This window comes from Leptosomus discolor, chromosome 5 (genome assembly GCF_034619465.1).
Source record: "Leptosomus discolor isolate bLepDis1 chromosome 5, bLepDis1.hap2, whole genome shotgun sequence".
Classification (NCBI taxonomy): domain Eukaryota; kingdom Metazoa; phylum Chordata; class Aves; order Leptosomiformes; family Leptosomidae; genus Leptosomus; species Leptosomus discolor.
The window spans coordinates 29,195,249-29,217,842 of NC_141395.1; the positions used below are offsets into that span (position 1 = coordinate 29,195,249).

The 22,594-nt window shown below is 48.1% G+C and overlaps 1 protein-coding gene across 2 annotated transcripts in view; it reads left to right on the forward strand.

Annotated features, from left to right (window-relative positions):
• Positions 1-22,594, forward strand: part of NRP2 (neuropilin 2) — an 87,449-nt gene that overhangs the window by 12,315 nt on the left and 52,540 nt on the right. For both annotated transcript variants that reach the window (XM_086465153.1, XM_086465154.1), the window contains exons 3-5: positions 16,811-16,992; positions 21,380-21,610; positions 22,168-22,323. In XM_086465153.1, the coding sequence (XP_086321279.1) occupies positions 16,811-16,992; positions 21,380-21,610; positions 22,168-22,323 (569 nt within the window). The remainder of the gene's footprint in view (positions 1-16,810; positions 16,993-21,379; positions 21,611-22,167; positions 22,324-22,594) is intronic.

Here is a 22,594-nt window from a genome sequence, read left to right on the forward strand (position 1 = left end):
TGTCCTGAGCCCCCATAGCACTGCATCTGGTTGCCTTTCAGTGGCAAGTGTGCCTCTACCAACTGTGTGGTTATGAGATGCTGATTTGGACATATAGGATGTTTCTACTCTGCATTGAACTGGTGGTTCTTAACTCAGCCTGATATCACCTGAAAGCAGGAGCTAACTGGCTTTCAGCTGGAGTTTGACTTTTGTTAAAAGGCAGCTTGTTTTTCTCAGTGTTGAAGTGGCCTCACTGTCCTTTTAAATCATGCTGGGAGAGCAGAGCAATTTCCTGGCATGTAACTAGGCAGAGGTACGGCATAGAGAGCCCTAGGGCTGGAGACCCAGGCTTGGGCTATGTGAGGCTGGGGTCTTGGAGGTCTGAGCTGTTTGGGCTGGATCTGACTTTCAGCAGTGCTTATTCTGCTGTGTTTGGTAAACTGGCGGTTTATTTTGTTTGCTTTTTTTCTTTTTTCTTCTGAGAAGGGACTCAGAAACTAGATGTCCATGAAAAACAATTAACAACTAGTAAAGAATAATTAATGGCATCAAAGGGCTCCATAAAAGGCTGAGTTAATACATGGTCTCAGCAGACTTATAAACCTGTGTGTTTAATCTGGAAACCACAGCCAGCTACAGGGGTGCCTGAGCTGTGAAGGAGCTTGGGGTCTCCTAAAACAGGCCTGACACAGCAGCCTTGCCAGACACACTGGTCCTGTTGATTAAAAGGGGGTTATATATGGAGAGGAGAACTCTGTTTGCAAAAAGGACAGAGGGACAGGGGAAGCATTTATGGGGCTGTAGAATCAGTCCTGTGGAGAACAAAGAGTTCAGGATGGGTTTGATGATGTAATGAAGGTTATAAAGTGTAGAGCTGGATCCTCAGCTGCCATAAGTCAGTGTAGCTCCTCTAATGAAGGTGCAGATTGATGTCATTTGGGATCTCATCTCCCCCTACAGATAAAGCTTGATCTAATAAGGCTTCAAGCACCATGAACTCTCCCTGGTGACTGTGTGCAAGGCATTTAGCACTTTGCAGGACCAGGCCTGTGTAGAGAGAGGAGAAGGCAGAGAAAGGCTTAATGTGGGCGTAGATGAACACAACAAGGCCTCAGCAGTGCATGTGAGAATGATAGTTGCTATCAGATGTTATTATTGCTTGCACAGGCTGAACTACATTAGCTATGAGAAGGCTATACAGTTGCCCTAAATTCACAGTAAAATTCACAGCAATAAAAGCTTTGTAGGCCTACATTGCAGTCTGCAGAGTATGTGATATGTATTGGGCAGGGCAATGTTGTGTGCTGGGCAGGAGCGACTCCAGCTTCTGCCTCTTCAAGGTCTCGGGCAAGCAAAGCCAGGTTGGTCAGAGCGCCAGAAATCCCTATGGGCACCTGACCTTTCCTCCACATGTAGGAAGCTGTCAGTTTTAACTCTGAGTACCCTGGACAATTTTTACCATGTTTTGCTGCCTGTGAGAGAGCAGGGACTGGTCCTGAGCTGCAGGTGGTGTGTGCTGGAGGGGCTGCCTGAGCGCTGGAGATGTTGTCCCTTTGCTGCTTTCTACTTTACTGTGGCTGATCTTCTGAGTGGTTGCTACGTGGTCTTACCCTTTGCCTTTTTGCATGTGCATGCATGAGGGAGCCTTTAGTTAAAGCAGAAGGATTTGAGTTGGAGGGGTTTTGTCCCCATGTGGCTCATGAATAGTGGGAGGATTTGTTAGGGTCTCTGCTTCAGTTTGGCTCCTGCAGCAACATTGCTCTCTGGAAACCAGGTGTTAACATCAAACCTGTCCTGAAAGTCAAGTTTGCCTGCACCTCTATCCCCTCAGCTGCCACCTGTATGCAAGTGAAACAGGATGCACTTGAGCTTCTGCTGGCCACAGGTATGAGCTGGCAGCGAAGCTGACTTTGAGTGCCTGCTCCTTAGAGCCAACACTGCAAAGCAGTGGGTATGAAAGAACTTCGTGGGCAGTGCTTGATAGAAAGTATAACAAAACAAATTAAAAGAGTGCATGATAGACATTGCCTGAAAGAAATTCATGGGAGGCAGATTTTTTTTAAGTGACCTACTAGGAGACAAGTATTAACACTGTGTAATACTTGGGCATTAAGCAGTACTAATAGGTGACCATCTAGTAATAAATCTCATCCAAATGTCAGAGGGTATTTTATTAAGAAGCAAAGGCCTCATTGCAGCTGCAGGTGGGAACTTTAACAGGAACAGGAGTTCAGCATCAAAGAAACAGTCTCAGGGTAGAGCCCTTCTTTTGACATCTGATCCTTAATACAGAGCACACTCATATAAGGTGACTAATGAACTAATGAACCCCATTGTAGCACTCTGTCTCTGGGCAGACAAGGTTCTCCCTACTCTGGTATTGCTACCTGGCAGCCATCAGTGCAGGAGCAGGGCCAGTCTGTGCTTCCAGCTGCCAGAGGTAAACACCATAACCCCTTCCTCTGTTGCTTCTTCCTTCAACATTTGTTTTACCTTATTAGGCTAAAGTTTCTCCCTCATAAAGCATAACATTTACATTCCTAAACCCCATTCTAAGGCCTACAAAAATATCTGCAAAAGTCTTTTTAGTTTTACTGTGTCCTTTCTGGCCTTCCTTGTATCTGGCTTTAGATTTCCCTTTGGGACAGGAGACATTTCCTCCTGTGTTTTGTACAGTGCCTGGCACCCATGGGACCTCTGCGGAAAGGTCAGTGATTTCCTCTTGCCGAGCAGCTGGCCGGAAAGGGCCAGCATACCTGGTGCTGCCTGGATGCCAGAGCAAGAGCTGGTGGGAGAGCAGCTTCGGCAGCCGGCCCTCCCTGCAGGGAGGTTGTGAGCATCAGCCAGGGATTGATGCCTGGAGGTGGCAGCCAGGGGCAGCTGCTCAGTGCTGGTTGTTGCTATTGTTTCTCTGGAGGCACATCTGGGCTTTTATTTTTCAGCTGTGTCCTGCTGCATTAAGAAGTAACTGCACCGCTCACCCCCACCATCATGAAAGGAGTCATTTGATGTAATTGAAGCCCCAGAACATACTGGCGTCTCTCGGTCTCTCTTGGTCTTTCTGCTTCATCCATGCTTCGACGAAGTGCCTTACTTTGGGAAGGCACTTCAGGTTAAGAAAATTGGCCGCCTCCTGCTGTTGTGGTTCTTGTGCACCAGCACAGCTGGGATCCCGTTTATGGGAGGGTGGGCATGCTGTGACGGAGTGTGGGACCCAGGCTGTTGTTCATGCTGTCCTGCAGGCGTGGGGCCACAGTAGTAATGGCAGAACCAAAAGGGAAGTTTGATGCTCTGATAAAAGACCTGACAAACTATTTGGAAATAATTGTAATAGCCTGTCTGCTTGCTGTTTCTTCCTCTCTGTGCTGTGAGTGCAGCTGTTACTTGGGCACAGTGGCCCCATGCCATGTTATCTGCTCTCTGAACAGGGAAGTGGCATCCAGTGGAAAACAGCACACTGCTGCTGTAGTGGCAAAATGATTCCACTCACTGCATGGCATGGTGGTAGCTGGGTAGCCTTGTGCATGCCGGGGTTTATTTGTGATCCCAGGAGCAACCCGAACCATTTGTGATAGGTGTGCAACAGGGGTGGGGTCCCCCAGCTTGTGCAGTCACGTAGCTGAGCTGCCCACTCCTTCCTAATTGCCATTTCACTGTTCTGTCTGCTCTGCTCGCTTGGAAAATCCAAGTCAGAAACCTCAGCTCTGAGTGAATCACAGCATTTATAACCAACCACCTTTTCCATTTGTGCCTTCCTTCCGCTGCTGTGCTTCTCTTTGGACCATTAAAAGCTCCCTCCTGAGACTGACTACTGACTGCCATCCCTGGCTGCGCTGGTCTGGCTCGGCCAGAGGATTAGGCTGGGCGGAGTGGCTATCGAGTGCTGGGACATTGCTGTACACACACAGTAGACACACGCTCCCTCCAGACTGCAATGAATGGGCTGGTGTTCCCTCTGCAAGCAGAAGCCTTTTCAGCTTAGTTATAACATCTTGTAACAGCTTAGTTATAACACGAGAGGAACACTATTTAAAAAAACAAAACAAAAAACAAACAAACAAAAAAACCAAAAAACAACCAAACCACCAACTAATAATCAGTCCATGCCAGAGGGTTTTTCTGTAGCCCTTTCCAACACATGGTGCAACTGGGTTGCAATCAGTGGGATCACTGCCTGGGGAGGATTTGGGGGACCGCTGCCGTGGCTTGCAGCCCCCTCTGGTGGCACATGCCAAATGCTGGCAAAATTTTCTGGAGACAGCGGCTCCGGGCTCCAAAAACAGGCAGGAGCTGGCAAATTTGAGACAGCCCAGAGCTGTATAGTCAGGCTCTTCCTCCTGACTTTGGCTACCCATGTCAAGCCCTGAGGGTTTCCAGAAACAGGAACTGGGGCCACAGTAATGAGGAATTTTATGCAGTTGTCACTGTGACCTCTAAGTGCCACGGTGGTGCCAAGAGAGCTGAACCAAGTTCAGCATCCTGGTGTGTACTGGATACCGGCCTGGCATGGCAGCAGATGCCCCTGCTCCCAGCCTGAAGGGCAGAGGGGACTAAGGTTTGGCAAGGGAAGACTCCATGCTCCCAGCACCCATCTCGCAGATCTCTGCCTGCCAGGGGGCGGTAACATGCTGGTGTTCGTAGGACGTACTACAAAGGGTGAGGCACACAGGGCTGGCTAGCCAGTGGAGGCTTCTTAGGGCAGCACGGCCATCTCCTGTGCTTCCAGGAAGCTGGGCACTGGAACAAGACAGCTCTGTATCCTTCCTAGAGAGCAGCAGAGACACTGGCCCAAGTCCCTTGCTCAGGTGGCAGAGGGAGCTGCAGGCAGCTGGTAGCTGCAATATTCAGCCTGGCTCTCTTGACCATCTCCTTCAAACAAAGAACATAATATTGGAAGAAGCCGTCCTTCCATCAGCAAAGGTTAAGAGTAGACAAGGCAGCAATTATGGACAGCTAATTAGTAAATGCCTTGAAAAGTATGCATAATTAGCTTATTAGTAAACATTTTAGAAAGAATGCAGTTCGTTGGGAAAACGCTTAGAAAAGAGGAATACATTTGGAGCACTACAGAATGCTAGGGCTTGTGGGGATTCTTTGCTGGGATGCAAGGGGAAGTGACTGCATGTTCTGCAACACTGGGGGAGTCCAGCTCGTAACTTTGCAGAGAGGGGAAGTCAAAGATGAGATGTTAAGGAAGGCATTTGCTTGCTCATACATTTGTAGCATGGGTAGCCAGAAGCAACATTTCTAACGTACAGGAAATAGTTTGGTCTGGGTAACATGACACTGCAGCTCAACTGGTCTTCAAATGAGCTTCTACTATTTTTTAATTCTGTCCAGCATCTGCTGTATGGTTCATAATTCCTGTCAAGCCCAGCTCATTTTCCAAAATGAAACATCAATGAATGGGTTAGCTGTGACTGTGTTAGACCAGTGCATGAGTAACAGCTCAAGGTTGTTCACAGCTCTTTTCTTTGCTGCTGCAGAGCTGTGAGAGTTCTGCTTGCTCTACAGGCATGCTTCCCTGTGCCCCAGAGCCTGGAGGGACAGACCAAGTCCAGGCTCTGCAGAAGGTGATGGCTCTCATGGAGTCTCCTGTGTCCTGCCAGCTCACCAACATCCGGTGCGTAGGAGTCAGATCTGGTTTTGCACCTTGTTTCCTGTTGGCATGATGACAAATTGAGGGCCAGCTGGTGACACTGGGAACGAACAATAGCATTGGAGATAGAGACCTCTCCCCCTCCTTCCTGCTAGTGAGGAGGAGGTAGTGGTGCACTTGAATCTTACTCAGCCTCTCAGGCCAGGGAAGGAGGGGGCAGGCCTCATGGGTCCCCTGCAGTGTCTGGGGTGGGAGTGAGCACAGGGCTGGCTGTGGTGACTGCTGACTAACTGGGTTCAGGATCCAGCTGAAAGTGTCAGAAATGTGTGCCTTTTGTCAGTGTGCAGTGCAAGCCATGCTCCAGCTCTAAGCCCCTTGCATCTTTGCTGATGGTGCTTAGCACAGATGCCACAGGACAGTAGTAGAGCAATCGCACTGAAATGGGCTGATGATAACCACAGCTTTGAGATGCTCGTGCTTTCAGCAAAGAGTCCAAAGCCCTTGGCTGTCTTTGAGTGGTGTTACCCGGTGAGCCAGAGCACTCTTGCACAGCAGCTCATCCCAAACAGGTGGGTCTCAGGAGCCTAAATGTCTGTGGGGATATTGAGTCTTGGTCACTTTTTTGCATCTCACAGCGGGGTTAGCTCTTCTGTGTCATGGGTTTGCTGTCTGGATGCAGGAGTTAAAAGGTTTAGTGAATGTAAGGAGAGTGCCAGAATGATATTAAAAAAGATATCCTTTTTTTGTTAAGGACCAGACGCAAAGCCCAGTAAAGGCAGCAGGAGGTTTTACCTTGATTTCCATAGGAACTGGTTTAGACTTTTAATGAGCAACTGTTTCCCTTAGCTACACGCAGCCTTTTTAATGGATATCATCTCTGTTGTCAGGCTGTAACAGGGGAGTGGCAGACTCAGCAGCAATATCAGGTCTGAGAGTTGTGAGATTTGGGTTCTTCGCCTTCGCTGGTATTGCTTTACTGTTCCTGCTTTGGCAAATCACTTTAAATTCCCTGCCTTATAATGAGGAGAAGACCTAGGTATCTGCAGGTGTAAAACCAAGTCTAGATAGCAAGAGTGCATTGCACACTCCCCTCCAATGGCTGCTGTGTAGCAACATCACACAGGAGCATGTCAGAGCGTTGCAGATGATGACTGGTTCATTCCCAGCCTTTTCTGGCCGGGTGTGAATTCTGCAATTAAATATGAATGCAAAATAAAAAGAACAGACTGCAAAGAGCAGACTGAAAACAGAAGAAATTTCTGGTTGCTTTTGGCCAGAGCTCAGCACAGAGCTTATTTGAAAGAACTGGGGGAGGCTAGTTTTTAGTCTGAGACTAGTTCTCAGTTTTCTTGCACACCACCGTTGAATGGCAATGTAATAATATATTGCAAACCACAGTCTGGTGATCCTGGAATTCCTTATAAATTAATAGCAGTCGTGGTCTACTAATCATAGCTAGGGTGTTTTAAGTAACTATCTTTGGTATATCAGTTCAAACTACTATAGAAAGCCTTCCTTATGTTGGCTTAGCAAGTAGATTAGTAGATCATTAGAAAGAGTGAATAACCTCAGGTTTGTTGTTGTTGTTGTGTGTCATCTGTGGTTGTGTCATGTCCTGCCCCCCCCCCCCCGAATCCCAAGGAATTCGTGGGATCTACGTACAGTGTTGCTGAGCAATCACAGTCCAGGAGTATGGTAGTGGTTTTAAAGTAGCACTGGGTCAGATATGGAGATATTAGTGTGGCTAGAAGCAGAGCCTGAAGCTGTGGGGTCTGGGTAGAAATCCTATGCCAAAGACTTGGTCCTGTTATAAACGGCACATAAACTGGCAGGGTGGCTGCTCTGTGCATGTGCTGTGGCTGCCCCAAATGTCACTTCTCGCAGAGGTACAGAAGAACTGCAATCTGTGTGAGGAAGGGTGTGCCCCTGGTTTTCAAGGTAGGGGTCCCCCTTTGCCAAGACAGGCAGCGCTCTCCCAGTGGGAGAGCTCCTGCACTCAGCCCTGTGCCTGCGAGGCCTTGCTGCATGCAGGGTGTTTGCATGGGAAGTGCTTCATGTGTTAGAAACCTCAAGGGAACCCTCCAAGCTGGGGTTGTTGACGGATTTCCAACAAGGAGTAGGACACCACCCCCCCCACCCCCCCCCCCAGCAGCATGAGAGTGAGGCATATGCTCAGCTTCCTTCCTCTTCTGTGAGTGTTGGTGTGAGGTTTTATTTACGCTGTTATTTTGCAGTGAAAAGGGAAGGTGTAACTCCTGGCTCTTGCACATTATGCCTTTGGTAGTGCTGATGTTTGGCTGATAATCATGGGCAGGAACAAGGTCTGGGATCTCCATCAGCAGAAGGGACTGACTCACCATTGATCTATGTTCACTGCATCATGTTGAAGTTTTTTGACCCATTTGATTTCTTAGGTTTTCTTTTGTGAAAACCCTCTGATTTTTCTGCCGTTCAGGAGCAAAACATCTCTCTGTGTCTTTAAATATGGCAGATGGGGATTTCTTCAGATGTCCAACAACTCAATTGAAGGAGACCTCAGGAGACCTCTCCCCTTCCCTGTCCCCCTTCTCAGCCTGTCTTTTCATCTGCAATCTGGAGATGTAAGGGCTATAGTAATAGAGTGTCAGAGGAAGTAATTGATTCATCACACACCGAGAGAAGAGTCTGTTGCCTTCAGTGTCAATGGAGCTGAACCACAGCCTGGAAGGGTGAGGGAGGCTTGTAAACACTCCATGGCTGAGCTGGCAGGACAAAGCAGACGCACTGCCGTGGCCGAGTGAGAGGGTGACACAAAAGGTTGCTTCAATGAAAATCTTCCTGAACAAAGCAGTGGCAGGGCCCTTGTTTGTGGAAGGAGCAGGCATGCTCCCATCCCCCTGTTCCCAGGGCACATTAAGGAGAAAAGGTACCAACCAGCTTCATGCAGCAGCCCTCTCCCTCGTCTGTCTCCCGCTTCCAACTCAGTGTGGCTGCCTGTCCGACCTGCTGTCTCAGGCAGGCCTGAGCTTGCCTCAGGGGTACCGACCAGCCCCGGCAAGCAGCTAATTCCTCCCACACCCCGAGACAGATACTGCTGCTTCTGAGACCTGGGTGGGAGGCCACCACTGCTGCAAGTGTGCAGCAAGGCATGATGTGAACATGGCACAGTGCTTGCTCTTGTCCAGGCATTGATTCTGCTCAGACTGTCGATGAGGCTTAGTTCAGATAGCTGTCAAGCTGCAAGTGCCTAGATTTTGGGGGGAGAAGGGGGTAGGAGATCCTGTGCTCCCTACGTGGCCTGCAAGGAGTGATCAGACAAGTTTGGTGTGCTGTTTTCCTCAGAAACTGCTCTTACTACAAGCTAGCCCAGTCAGGTTGTTGTGGAAGTGCACAAATAGCAGAGGCTGCAGGCCAGCCTTGGTGGCAAAGCTGTATTTACTTGTGCATTGTATAAGGCAGGAGCTGGGCTTTGAACAGGCTGTGTCTGAGAAACTGCGGGATCAGAAAGCTGTCCTGTGGTGGGCTGGTCCTGGGGTGAGCAACCATCATTAATGAGGGATGTCGCCAGCCAAGAGCGCAAGGGTGGGCTGGTCAGGGCTCTGTTCTTGCAACCTCAGTTACACAATTTATGCTTAATGAAGTGTTTGTTTCAGTTTTGTGCTGAAAAAAGCCTGTGCAAATGAGTGATATGCGGAAAGCTGAGCTGCAAAGCTTCCATCTGATCCCAGCTATTACCAGTGCTTTTGCTCTTCACAGCATGTTGTGTCTAAGGCTGTGACTGATACTATGCCAGCGAGGTGTGATGGGACATCGCTCTCCACGGCTCCATGGAGGGTGTTTTCCTTTGGGAACAGGGCTGGCACAGCAGAGCCTATGAGTGTCCCCTAATCCTCATGAGCACCTGCCGGCCAATTCCCAGGGCTATCTATTGGCTGGGCTGTCAGGCACTGGATCCCATCAGGAGATGGGAGCCTGTTCACCTGTTCCCCCCACTGCAAAGCGAGCCTTCTGCCTGCTCTGCTGCTTTTTGGCAGTAAGTTTTCCTCTTGTGATTGTTATCTTTTATTATATACATTTTTTTCTTTCTGTTAGTGATCAATTGCCTGTGAGTGGTGACAGTAAAATGACATAGGAACCAAAGTCTAATTTTTTTCACAGATGGATTGTAGCAGAAGGAGGAAAGTGCAAATGCAGTTTCTCAAGTGTCCTGCATTTTGGGATCTGAAAGGGTTGTGAGTTGCTTCAGTTCCCTTAGAGCAGCAACAGAAGGCAGAATGCCATGGAAAGGGGGCTTATTCTTAACATGCTTTATGTACTTTATTCCTGTTTTCACTATGATTTCCCCCCTTCCCAAAAAAAAAGAATACCAAAGACATCTTGCAACAAAAGACCCCTGTAGCTAGAGATAGATCGGTGAGGAATTTATAGAGATGGTTTTGGAGACAGAAATAAAATTAAACAGCCATGTGCAACTCCTGAACAACAGTCTGCAGAAAACCCCTAAAGTGCACATTAGCACATCTTGTTTTCTTATATAATGAACGGTTTTCCAGACATGGCCCAGATGAGCGCACTTCTCTACTCCAACGCACCTTTCCACAGCGATCTGGCAACACACTTTGAAGAAGGCAGCCTGAGGATGAATGGCAAAGTGCGGGGGAGCCTTTGCTCTTCTGTCTTGGGGCAGGGGGGGCAGCAGCATGCTAGGAGCTGAAATTCCCTTCTGAATCAGAACTTGCCACAGGAGCAGTTTGCAGCAATGTTTTATTCTACACTCTGCAAGATGTATTTTGGCTACTTTCCCCCCTCCCCCCCCGCATAAGTTAGCAGTAACTGCTGAAAGCGGTGCTTTTACAGGGGTGAAAACAACCCAAGGAGTATGAATAGAGGCTATTTGTAGTTTCCATTTTTTTGTCTTCAAGGCATTTTTGAAAAAATTTTCCAATCTGTTAGGGTTATTTTCTCTCGCTCTCTGTCTCTCTTCTTTCTTTTTCTTTTGTTTTTGAGTGGATGACTGGATTTCTCTCATTTCTCAGAAATTCTGGTCAGATTTTTGAGACAAGAAAATAATCCAAAGCACAGTGGAATGATTACAAAACTCCACAATACTGTGATTACACAAGATGTAACTGGATGCAACAAATTGAAAACAAACTTCAAAGAAATCTGAAACAATTATCCTCCCCCCCCCAGCCTTGCTCTCCCCCTGCTGCCATTGGATGTTGGTCATTTTAGTCGCTGAAATCCAGTGAAATCTCTTCAGATTCAGAGCAATGATAGCCTATTTCTTTCTGCTGTTGCCAGGGGCAGTTATTTCCATCAGGGCAAAACAAGGGCAAGCTCTGCCTGCTCTGTGAGCATCTTTTGCCTCAGCATGGGCAAAAACAGCCCCACAAGCTGCAGATTGAGACCAGACTCATCTCTCCAACATTCAGCCACTCGAAGTTCAGGTCCAGTCAGCAAGAGTGATTTTAAACTACCTCTGTTGTCAGTGCAGAGGAATGATTAATCCTATCCCAAGCTGGGTATAAGGAGTCTGCATCCGCTGAGAGCAGAGGACATTTAGCTGGCTAAAGCCAGATATGATATAAGCTTTTTAGGTCTGTGCACAAATCTGTATCAGCATCTGTGTCTATGAGGACTGATTCTCTTCTCACACCAGGATAAATTAGGAGTGATTACCCTTAAAATGATGAGTTACACATGTGTAAAACCAGTTCAAGTCAAAGGAGAATCCAATTCATCTGCTGTATTTATAATTAATTACTCTGATTAAGGGCTGGCAGCTAAGATCAAACTTCATTGCTCTTGTTTCATCAGACACCAGTGGTGCTTGCCTCTGCTATCATGACTATAAAAAACCCCAATCATTTAAAAGGCCCCAGCAGCTTCTGCAGCAATTTAACCTTTGAAGGGTATGTCCTGCAGTTGCTCAAGATTGTATAAACATCACAGAAAAGTTTTATTGTCTTTCACAACATAACCACCCATGAAGTAAGGATTTGGTTTGAAGGTGGTGTATGAAAGAGCGTGAAGATGGATGGTGACACAGAAAAATCGGCTAACCCAGCTAGTATAATGTGTAATAGACATTAATTCTAGCTGACCCTTGATTGCAAAACAAGCATAGAGCTGCTTGTTCACCATTTCTTAATGACCACTATACTGCACTTGCTATTTGATTTCTAAGAAACAGCCTTTTCTTAGAGGATGTTAAAAAACCTGATACTTCTTACAACAATTTCTGAGAAACAAACCACCTGCTGCCTTTTCAAAGGGAACAATTGCATTTACTAGCTGCCGTTGTGGCCAAGCAGATTCCCCATGCCTCTCCCCAGCTATCTGTAGGGTATTAACCCATGCTGAATTTCACTAGAATTGCAGTTTCTCTTCCTAGTCTCAGCAGATGCATTTGAGACACCATGACATATGGTTCAAGCAGACCAGGGGTCTCGAAGGCTGAAGTCAACACTGGGCATTCCCAAATTTGGCACTGTGGCATGCGGTCAGTACCTATTTGTCTCTCTGTCTATCTAGGCCAGACTCTTCCAATATAATATAATCTGTGTAAGCAAGGCTGACTTCTGTTCTTGGCTGTGCTGCAAACTTCCTGTGTGACCTTGGGCCAGCCACTGCTCCTCTCTGCCTTCCTACTTCCCAGGGTCTTGTGAGGATCCCATCATTACTGTTTGCCAGGTGCAGTCATGAACCCCATGGAGATGCCTATAAATAACAGCTCCAAATTAAACACTGGGGGAGTTCAGGTTAGAGCCTTGTGACTCTCTCTGGCCCTGGCAAGCACTGGAAACCAGGCTAGGCTGCATGTGAGCCCTCACCTACTTCAAATCATAGCTCTACAAAGAGACTGAGAAAGCTGCCAGCTAGGTCAGGGCTTGGAGCTTGGGAACTAGCCCTCCTCCTTTGAAGCAAGGCTTGCACAAGTTTATGTGTTGGGAGGACTCATATTATGGCTATGAACGTATAAATGATTTATTATTCGTGTTTCTCTCCATCCTAAGATAATCTCTCTGTAATGTCCTTGAAGCATATTTCAGTGGGGAAGGGCTCAGCATCTCTTAGGACCTGGAGCTGAGGGGCAATAAGTTTGTTGATTATCTGTGGAGCAGTATGAGTCCCAAAACTGCTTTCTGCTGAGTTGTGTGCCTCAGGAGAGGAGCACCCAGAGGAATGGCACAGGCTTTCTTTTGCTGCTCCCCAGGTGGGTCGTAGCATTTCTGGAGCTCACCAGTGCCCGGGTGGGCACCTGGGAGGTCTGTGCTTGCCTCGGGGCATGGTGGAGCACAGCTCAATGGCCAAGGAGCAGATCAGCTATTTTACAACAGAAAAGGACTGGAAAAGTGGATGTCTTCTCATAATCGCTGCAACTGGGGCTTGTTTGCCTTTATTGTGCCTTGCAGACTTGTTTGGAGAGCCAGCAGCAAAGTGATTTAGGGAAAATAGAAAGGAAAGTCTGGGAAGCAGAGAGGGTTGACTGGAGCAAAAAGCAAGCAAGCACAAGTAATATAGGCATTAGAAGTGCTTTATAATTAGTTTATAAAAGCTCTCTTAACATCAGCAAAGCACTTTCTATTAAAAATCTTTAATAAAAACACAGCAATATTTGTAAGCATTGTACGTTTTCCGTTTAATTCTGTTAAACAGCTCCAAGAAGAGCATCTAAGCAATCCATTTTCCTCCTTTCTCAACCCCGCCTTGTCTGGGCAGTTAAAAGCACTTCAGTTTTGCCTCCCTGCATTAAAACTTCCTGGTGGAAACCTCTGTTTAAGGTGGTTTCAAACCAGCTGTCTGGCCTTCCTATTCAAGCAACAGCTCAAAATATCCTGCCGCTGGAGGAGCAGTTAACTGCGGTCACCTTCCCTGCAAGAAAAGTTGGTTAATCCTTGGACTAAACTTGTGGGTTATGCATGCTGTACCCTGCCCTCACATGTTTATGGTTGGCTCATTGGATCAATGCCTAGATGGGGAGGAGTGGCCATGAAATGTGCTCGGAGATGATGGCTTGCCCAGTGGAGGTGATGCTGGAGAGGTCAACCTATGAGGATGTTGGTGCATTTTGACTGAAACAATGGATTTGGTTATATGAGTGAAATGCAAATCGTCAGGCACTGGTCAAGACAGTTTGGATGCCACTGCTGCATGAACGTGTACCACTCAGCTCTGATGTATTCTGTAATTATCTGGAAATTGAATGGTTAGAGTAGAAAGCATCCCCAGGGTTGGGTTTTCTTCCAATTTTTCTTCTTGTTTTTCACACAGGAAGAAAAAAGTCTGGAAACTATGCTTAAGCTTAACAGAAGCAAAGTTCTGGCCGAACTAGATTTTAGCATGGCCAGTGACCCAAGATGAGGAGAATGGGGTTTATCAGCTTGTTTGATTGTGGGCCAAGGCATGGACATGACTGAAGCACATGATGCCGAGAGTCTGTGGTGGGGATTAGCTGGTGTTCTTGCTGAAGTTTGAAAGTTTCACGATTTGGACCGGACGTCTTTGATGTTTCATTTTGGAAGCCTAGAGCTTAATTGCTATGTTGAAGAGGAAGTAGGTGCTCCTGCTCATCTCAGCAGGAGTTGTCTCCTGAGTGTAATACTCTTCCAATTCACACTCTGTTTATATGACCTGAAGAAAGAGTTTTGCTGTGTGAGAAGCAGAGGGCTTGGGCCAAGATTTTTTAATTAGGGAAGAAAAGTCTTGTGCATTTATATTGATTTTACATTTGGCAAAAATGATTCCCTGACCTTCTCCTAGGGGCTTCTTTTAGTTGTTTGTAACATTTGATTTATTAAGGATTAGCTCCAGTAGGAGAAAGCTCAGTTAGATGCTTGGATGAAGCCAAACAGGGTTTAATTCAGAGAGGCAAATATTTCCTGATGATTTACTTACTAGATTCATTCTTTTAATTTTCCATTTGCAGATTACCCATGAGCAGATTGCAACATTCCCAAATTGTATGTATTATTGGAAGTTATTCACCCATTCAATAAGCAAATATTTCTTGGTCCAGAATTTGCTTCTCAAATTGCCAGGGCTCCTATACCACTGGGTGGTTTGAGGAGCCGTGTGGACAGCACTGGGATGTTTGGTGTGTTGGCTACAGCAGAAGCTATGATCATTACAGTCAAGTAGTTGAAGCTGTGTACTGTGTTGGCGAGTTATACCCCCATGAGGACATAAACAGATGTGATTCCCTGGTATGCATCTAACCTCTGCCTGTGCCATGTAAATGGCAGCTTTTACAATCCGCTCCATTAACTGTGTTTTGCCAACATTCATGTTTTTGCCAAATTAATTTCTTGTTGCATATTCACGATTTCACTAGTAGCCAGTACTCCTGCAGCACAGATGTGCACTTCAGATGTGGAAGGGCTGCAAGCACACTGAAAGCAAGCAGTTATTTAGAGAACAGAACGTCCCCGCTGTTTGCTCAGCACTACTTTAAACAAATAGACAAACAAGGAAGAAAATTTCTACTTAAAAGAAGCACTAACACTGCCCTGTATGTTCCTCCTCCCTGGGGAGGTGGTGGGATCAAGCCACACATGATGGACATTAGTGGGGTCATGCAGGGTGCTGCTGGATGGTGTCAGGGTAATAAGGGGTCACAAGGTGATAGGGAGCTATACAGAGCTGAGGAAAAAGCAGAGGGAACAGATCTTTATTTACATCGCTGTGTGTCCACCCACCAGCTAAGCCAAATGCTTTTCCTGTGTGAGTGCCTTGTCTCAAGACCGCTTCGATTTCACCTCGGCCAAGCCAATTGAGTCTGTAATGAAGTTAAAGGCTGAGTGATTGCAGCTAGTTGAGTGCTTGGTCTGGCATAGACCTGATTTTATCTGCAGGTATTTTGCTTCTGGCTCTCAGCCTGATTTAGTCCCAGAAAGGAGTGAAACCAAAGCCATCCAGGCCATCTTTCATTGTGGAGGAGCACGCTCAGTCCCTGTAAGTTTGTTTTGAGGTTGTTGCCTGCCGATGTGTGCTTTGAAGAACAGGAATGAATCACATGAGGATCATTCTGCATCCAGCAGGCCACTTCTCCTTTCAACTCTCCATTCCCGAACAGCAGATCTTGTGACAAAGAAGAAAGGCAGATTCCTGGCAGCCTGGAAATGCTTTTTCCCTCCCTGGCCGAGTGAGAAGAGCTGTAGCATGTTGTTCAAACAGGTTGATACAAAGCGAATAAACAGTTGAAGAGAGATGGGCAGTTTCTGTAAATAGCAGCATGCTGGCCAGAGAGGAGAAGAGGGATGGGAGAGTGTGGGTGTTAGAAAGCAGCTGAAGAACAAGATGTTCACGTAAAAGCTGTTTGTTTCTTCACAGCACACAGAGCCTGATACTACCTTGCCATTAGTCATGGCCTAGAAAATATGAAGGAATTTGTGGGAGTTTCACCCTTCAGACAGACTTTGCAACAAGCTTTTGTCTCTGCACCAGGAGTCAATTCTTCCAACCCTACACATTGCTCCCTCAGACCATTCAGATGCCCAGATGCCATGCCAGTGGGCAGGTGGGACATCTCCAGGTAGGGTTTAGCAAAGGCAGATTGCAGTTACAGGGTGTATACAAGGACCAGGCGGTAGTGAATGTGGTTACTCAGCTTTTACGCAGCACTTCTCATCCACAGAAAATCTTTGTTAGCATGTAATAGACGAGGATCAGTATTGCTGTCCAAGTGCTAAGTAAGTGTACTGGCCAGGCTTATTAAAGGACCAGTGTGGTGCACAAAATAGCTGCCTGCTCACATCGATTGAACGCTGACCATTTGTTTAATGCTTGGTGCGTGCTTCGGTAAATCCCACCTGAATAGTGGAATAAACTGAACTGTGCTGAGTAACACAATGGCACTTAAGGAGAGAGGTGAGGGAAGGAGAGCAACCACATGAGAGTTGTCTCCGAGCTTCTCCCATGCCAAAAGAGTCTTGTGGAAATGGAGGTAATTTGTGTCCTAAATTTTGCACCTTGGCTCTGAAGTTGAAAAGGATGTGGGTGCAATAAATTAATGAAGTGAGGAGCAACAGAGTAAGGGACTTAAATGTAGACAAATGTAGACAAAAGGGAAAAAATATATTGGGGGGGCTGGGGGGTGGTGTAGTGCGGTGTGAGTGACAGTCCCAGGTTCCTGGCTAGAAGATGTTCTGTGAAATATGCAGATATAAAGTGTTTCGCATTTGTTCCTGGCATCCTGAAGTGTCTCCCTGACAGATGGTTTTACTGCCTTTTCACCTGCCTCCACAGGTATGACTATATCGAGATCCGAGATGGGGACAGTGAAGCGGCAGACCTGCTGGGCAAGCACTGTGGGAACATAGCACCTCCTACCATTATCTCTTCTGGCCCCTCTCTCTATATCAAGTTCACCTCGGACTACGCACGGCAAGGTGCTGGCTTCTCCCTGCGTTACGAGATCTACAAGACAGGTGAGTGTCTGAGTCGGTGCCTGTCTCCCAGGCTGTTCGTCACAATGATCTTCACAAGGAGATGTCTTTGGCCACCTTTTCAATATGATTTTTAGCACGTTTTCTATAGATAAAGGACTCTTTGTTTTGTTTTCTTTTCTTTTTATAATTTAAGCAAGTCTGTGCATCACATTTCCAAGAAGGTAAAGATGTTAGTGGCGCATGATAGTGCATTTTTGGATCACAGTGTGGCATCAAAAGCAGGATTCCTCCTTAAATGCTTTCTTGTATTCAAGGACTACAAACATATCTTTTCTTCCTGGCATATGTGGAGCTTGTTAGGGCTAAGAGGGGATTGTCCCTCTGTTAGGAGCGCATGGAGCTCCCCCCTCCTGTGGAGCTGCGATTCAGGGCTGATCAATGATGCTGTGTTTTCTCTCCCTGGAAGCGGGGTTTGTAACTGGGGAGCTCTAGTTTTCAAGGGACTGCTGACAGCAGTGCTGTCAAGAGCTGAAGCAGCGCCTTTCCAGGCAGATATAAGAGGAACTATTCATAATTCTGTTTAATACCGAACTATTATTGAAGAAAGGAGAAGCTGCTCAAAGGCCTTTTAGTGGTGTTTCTGTCTAAATATTTGCCAGAATTGTGTGTCTGGGAAGAAGGAGACTTGAGAAAATAAAACCCACTGTGTGTATATGGGTGAGAGTGGTGTGCCTATGCGCCAAGGAAACAAGAGTGTTTTGCATGGGGACACAGGCACCTGCTCTGTGCCCACATCCTTTTGGTGGTGCACTGGAAGAAGACACATGTGCAGCTTTCACGTCATTGCATCCAGCATGAACAAAATTCCTGCACCTAATGAAGGGCCAGAAAGGAGCACAACAGGGTCACTTACCCAGCCTTTTCAAAGGGAAGGCAGGAAGCCCACGCAGCAGTGCCCAGGGGTCCTGGCCCAGCTGTGCAGCAGGCAGAGGTGTACAGGCAGTTCACAACCCGGTCACGTGTAGATGTGAATGTGGAGTCTCTGCTGCAAGAGGATGGGAATGGGGCTCCCCAGATTCATTGTGAATGGTGAGGACAGAAGGTGTCTGGAGGTTCAGGTGGATGAGGAAATAAGTGCTGTTGTTGGTGGTTGCCTGGGCTGTATAACTAGCCACTGAGCTGTATAACTAGCCACTGAGCTGTTTTGGTGCAGCCAGCTCACCGCTGTTGTTTGTTAATGGTTAGGATGCAGATTACTCCTGAAAGAGTTTAGTTGTTCATACGGCTATTGGGGTTTATTTACTGAGGCCAGTTTCCAGCATGGAGGATGGCAAAGAATGCCTGTGTTCAGATAGGAAGACTGCAGACCCACCTCAGCCCCCCTTGCCTCTTGCTCCCTGTACACACCTCCTCTGAGCCCAGCAGACTGCGCTGGGTTGTGCCTGTCCTCACATTGGGTCTGTGCTGTGAGTCGAAGCACGGGGCTGTGTGGAGTGTTCCAGCTGGCTGAGGTGGCCAGGCCAGTCTGAGTGTGGATGTGGGAAGGGATGGCAAGCAGGAACCCTGTCTGCCTGGGCGGGAGCAAGCAAGCGGCCGAATTAATGGGAAAAGGAGATCCTGTTGTGACTGGTAGGGAGGGAGAAGAAGCAAGGACTGATTTGGGAGAGAGCAGATATTGGATGGAGGCTGGAGCTGACTTCGTGTCCCTCGATGTAGGTCCCTGCAGAACTGCTTTTAGGTCTGAAGTGGTATTGGGGCTCCTTTCTCTGCCACCACCACCCCCTGCAGGCAGCCATCCTCTCCAGAAACAGCCACGCTATCTTTTAGCCACAGCCCAGGAAATCTAGCCTAGCAAGGCAGGTTTTGGCACAGGAGTGGGGATGACCCTGTGATCTGGGAGCACCCCCAGCCCACCTCGTCGTCCCGGCCCTTGGTCCTGCCGGTGCTTCCAGGGAGGGCAGTGGGCAGTGCTGGCTGCTGGGCCACCACAGTGCAAGCAAACCCTGCCTTTTGTTTGCAGGCAGGCGGGCACAGGCAAAGTTTCCATCTGAGCTGTCAGGGTAGCCAGCAAGGGTGTCACCAGCTTTAAAGGTCATCGGATTGTCCCCATCAGTAAAGGCAGTGTGGCTGCAGCTTCTTTCTTTCTTAAAGGTGACCTAAAAAATCAACTCTTTTTCAACTGAGCATTTATTTCCACACCTTGTGCTAAATTTTCCTTATCACGGTGTGAGAGAGGAGCGATCTGCATACAAACAACTGCATACCAGTCTTTGTATCCCCTGATGGGTATCAGTCATCGGTCTGTGGGCTAACAAAAGAGCTGCCTGCCCTGGCTGGTCCAGCTTCCCTGCTGCTCACTTTGCAAGTCAGTTTGGCAGGGCTGACCAGAGCTCTTCATTGTTGGGCATCAAAGTCTCCTCTCAGGCTGGTCGGTGCTGCTGAAGCCAGCACGACTCCTGTTGATTATCTGCAGCTTCCTTATAAAAAGATGATCATTGTGTTTGCTGCTATCAGCCAAACTGTAGACAAAGATACCAAATGCGGTAAGAGCCCCACATGAGGGAACTGTCATTGTCTAATGCAGTGACATAGTTATGTCTCTCTGCTGTCTCGAGAGGACAGTCCCTGACTCTGGGTTTAGTCTTTGATTTTTCTCCCCAGCTTGGAGATTGTGTTATTTTCTCTGTTTATCCGTTTGCCTTTCAAGCTGTTTGGAATGAAGTACACCTGTATCCCTGTTTGTGGTGTTAGGCTGTGATTTGTGTTTGGCCTTATTTTTTGCCTCTGCATTTTACCCCATAGGTTCACACCAGAAAAGCTGGCTGCTTCATTAGGTAGTCAATTAAGAGCCTCTCTTGAGTAGCTCTCCAGCTAGGCGCTGCATTATGCAGCGCCTGGATCCTGCTATTACTGCGGGCTGCTGGCCTGACTCCTGTAGGTTAATGCTGAATTGAATAATAAGTCTCCCATTAGTCCCAGGAAGGCTCGTGCTGCCTGGAAGAGCCGAAGCAGAAGGGTTTGTAGAGGAGAAGGAGGATGTCCCAGTAAAACCAAAGCAGAAACCTTTGCGAATGCTAATGCTGGGTTGCAGCATGGCAGGCAGCCTTTCTAATATCCCCTTTTGCCTCTGATAGCTCCAGGCTGCACATTTCTGTTGCCTATTGTCCTGTCTCCACAGCGCAGCGCAGGGGTTTCAAAGTCACCGTGGTATGAATACGGCACAAATTCCCCTTTTCCTGGCCACCACCCTGAGGCACCTTGGCTGTGTGAGAAGGGGCACTGAGCTGGCCCCGCTGCAGCTGAGGCCAGTGCTGAGGTCAGCAATAAATAAGAGGCAACATTGTCTGCCCTCCTCGCCATGCAAAGGTCTTTCTTAAGGATAGAAATAACTTACATTTCTGGTGTGGACGGCTCAGTCTGTGAGAAAGAGGTCTCTGTTCCTCCTCTCAGCAAAGCCCGCCCCGCCATGGCCCCTGTGTACCCCTGGTTTTGCTGTGGCCACATTGTGGGGACGTATGGTGAAGCTGGCCCTCATCTCTCACGTGGGTCTCGGGGCTGCAGGCTGTGTGCTTCCCAAGGGTTTCAAGCTAACAATGGAGACACTGGCACCCTCCCCCAGGCCCTTTCACTGTGTAAATATTTGTGCTTCCAGATTTTCTGAAGAGGAAACTGAGGCACAGATGTCTGTGCTGGAAGGGTAGAGGTTGAAGGAGACCAGCCCCTGGGGACAGCTTTTCCAGAGAGGTGACATCCCTGTTACTCCTCTCTGCCCCTTCCCAGGCAGCCTCCTCCCCAAATGGGTGCTCCTCCATCAGACCTGGAGGTGCTGTGGCCCTTTGCCAGCGTGGCCAGCGGGTGGCAGCCATGGCAGTGAGGACAGCATACAGCAACCTCCTGCATGCTGGCTGTCCCCTCTGTGGGTTTTGCAGTGGCAGACACAGGTCGCTATTTGGGCACCTGGCTTACGGAGGTTAGGGCTGGCAGGCAAAGCCCAGCCCAGCTCAGTGTGGCCTCCCTTCCCCACCAGGGCCACCACCACCAGCACGGGGGACTTGGCAGAGTGCTGGCCTGCCAAATTGCAGCCATGGCTTTGGGTGGGATCACTCTGCTAGTCCTGTTTTTGGAGTAAATGGAAGGGGGATCAGCAGTGGTGTGTGTATAGGTTACGTTTGCAGAGCTGCCTGAAGGGTTTAGAACCGTGCTGTGCTCTCCAGTGAATGCACAGACCTTGTCTCTCCACCTGTGGAAGGCTTGGAAAATCACCCTCTCGGTCCCTGCAGGAATTCACAGAGCTCTTGGGTTACAGGACATTTCCAAAAGTGAATACATACCCCCTCTAAGCTCAAAACAGGCTTTCCACAGTGTCAAGCTGTTGGCATTAAGCTTCATTGTTGCTAAGGCTGAGGGTTTTTTCCTGCCACTACAGGCTCTGAGGACTGCTCCAGAAACTTCACTGCCTCCAACGGCACAATTGAGTCCCCAGGTTTCCCTGACAAGTATCCACACAACCTGGACTGCGTCTTCACCATCATAGCCAAGCCAAAGACAGAAATCTTCCTCCACTTTCTGCTTTTTGACCTCGAGCACGACCCACTGCAGGCAGGGGAAGGAGACTGCAAGTACGACTGGCTGGACATCTGGGACGGCATCCCTCAGGGTAAGCGACGGTGCGCTGCTGTCCTCAGCCTCTTTTGGTGTCTCACAAAGCTCCAAAACTGTGCAATCTGTGTCAGAACACCAAAGGTGCCTAACCTCAGACACGGCTGCAACATGCAGCCTGCTATCGGGGCACTCCCTGGCCAGCTGTGGGGACGGTGCGTTTGCAGAAGGCTGCATGCATTAAACCCCAAACTACTGCTCTGTTGTAACCACTGATCTGAAAAGCCCCATGGGACTGTTCAAGATGCCACTGGTCTTCCCTCGGGGAAGAGTAGTGGGTTCATGCAATGCTGGAAGGACCTCCGTACCATGTACCAACACTGAGAAACAGTGCAGTTTGAAGCATTTCCCAGCAATTGCAGAGCAATACCTGCTGCAGTGGTTATTTCTGCATGGCACCAGGCCATCGGATGTTAAAAACAGACCATCCCCAAAGCCTTTCTTTTATGCCGGTCGGTCCTGCTAAGGCATCCCTGCTGAGTGGTGCCAATCTGCTGGTGACCCAGGAGGCTGGTGGAAAAGCAGGCGTCACCTTTGCTGCTCTTTCTTTTGCAGTCGGACCCTTGATAGGCAGGTACTGTGGCACTAAGATGCCATCTGACATCCGTTCAACCACCGGCGTACTCTCGCTTACCTTCCATACGGACCTGGCAGTGGCTAAAGATGGTTTCTCTGCTCAGTACTACTTGATCCAGCAGGAAGTCCCAGAAAGTAAGTTTGAAATGTGTGTATGACTTAAGGCAGTCATGTCACCTGTTTTTCCCGAGTCCTTCACTTGGCACATGCAAGAGTGAGGCAGGCAAGAGGGTGTCCAGGGACTGGTCCCCCACCAGCACTGCTGACAGCAGTTTTACTAGCTGTGTTCTCTGTTTTTTGTAGAAGTGAGATTTCAGTAAGAATCACACTTTCTGACCTTTCTTTGACTTTTCAGTTGCTCATGAAGTCTTTCCAATACCTTTTGGGATAGAATGTGCTCAGAATG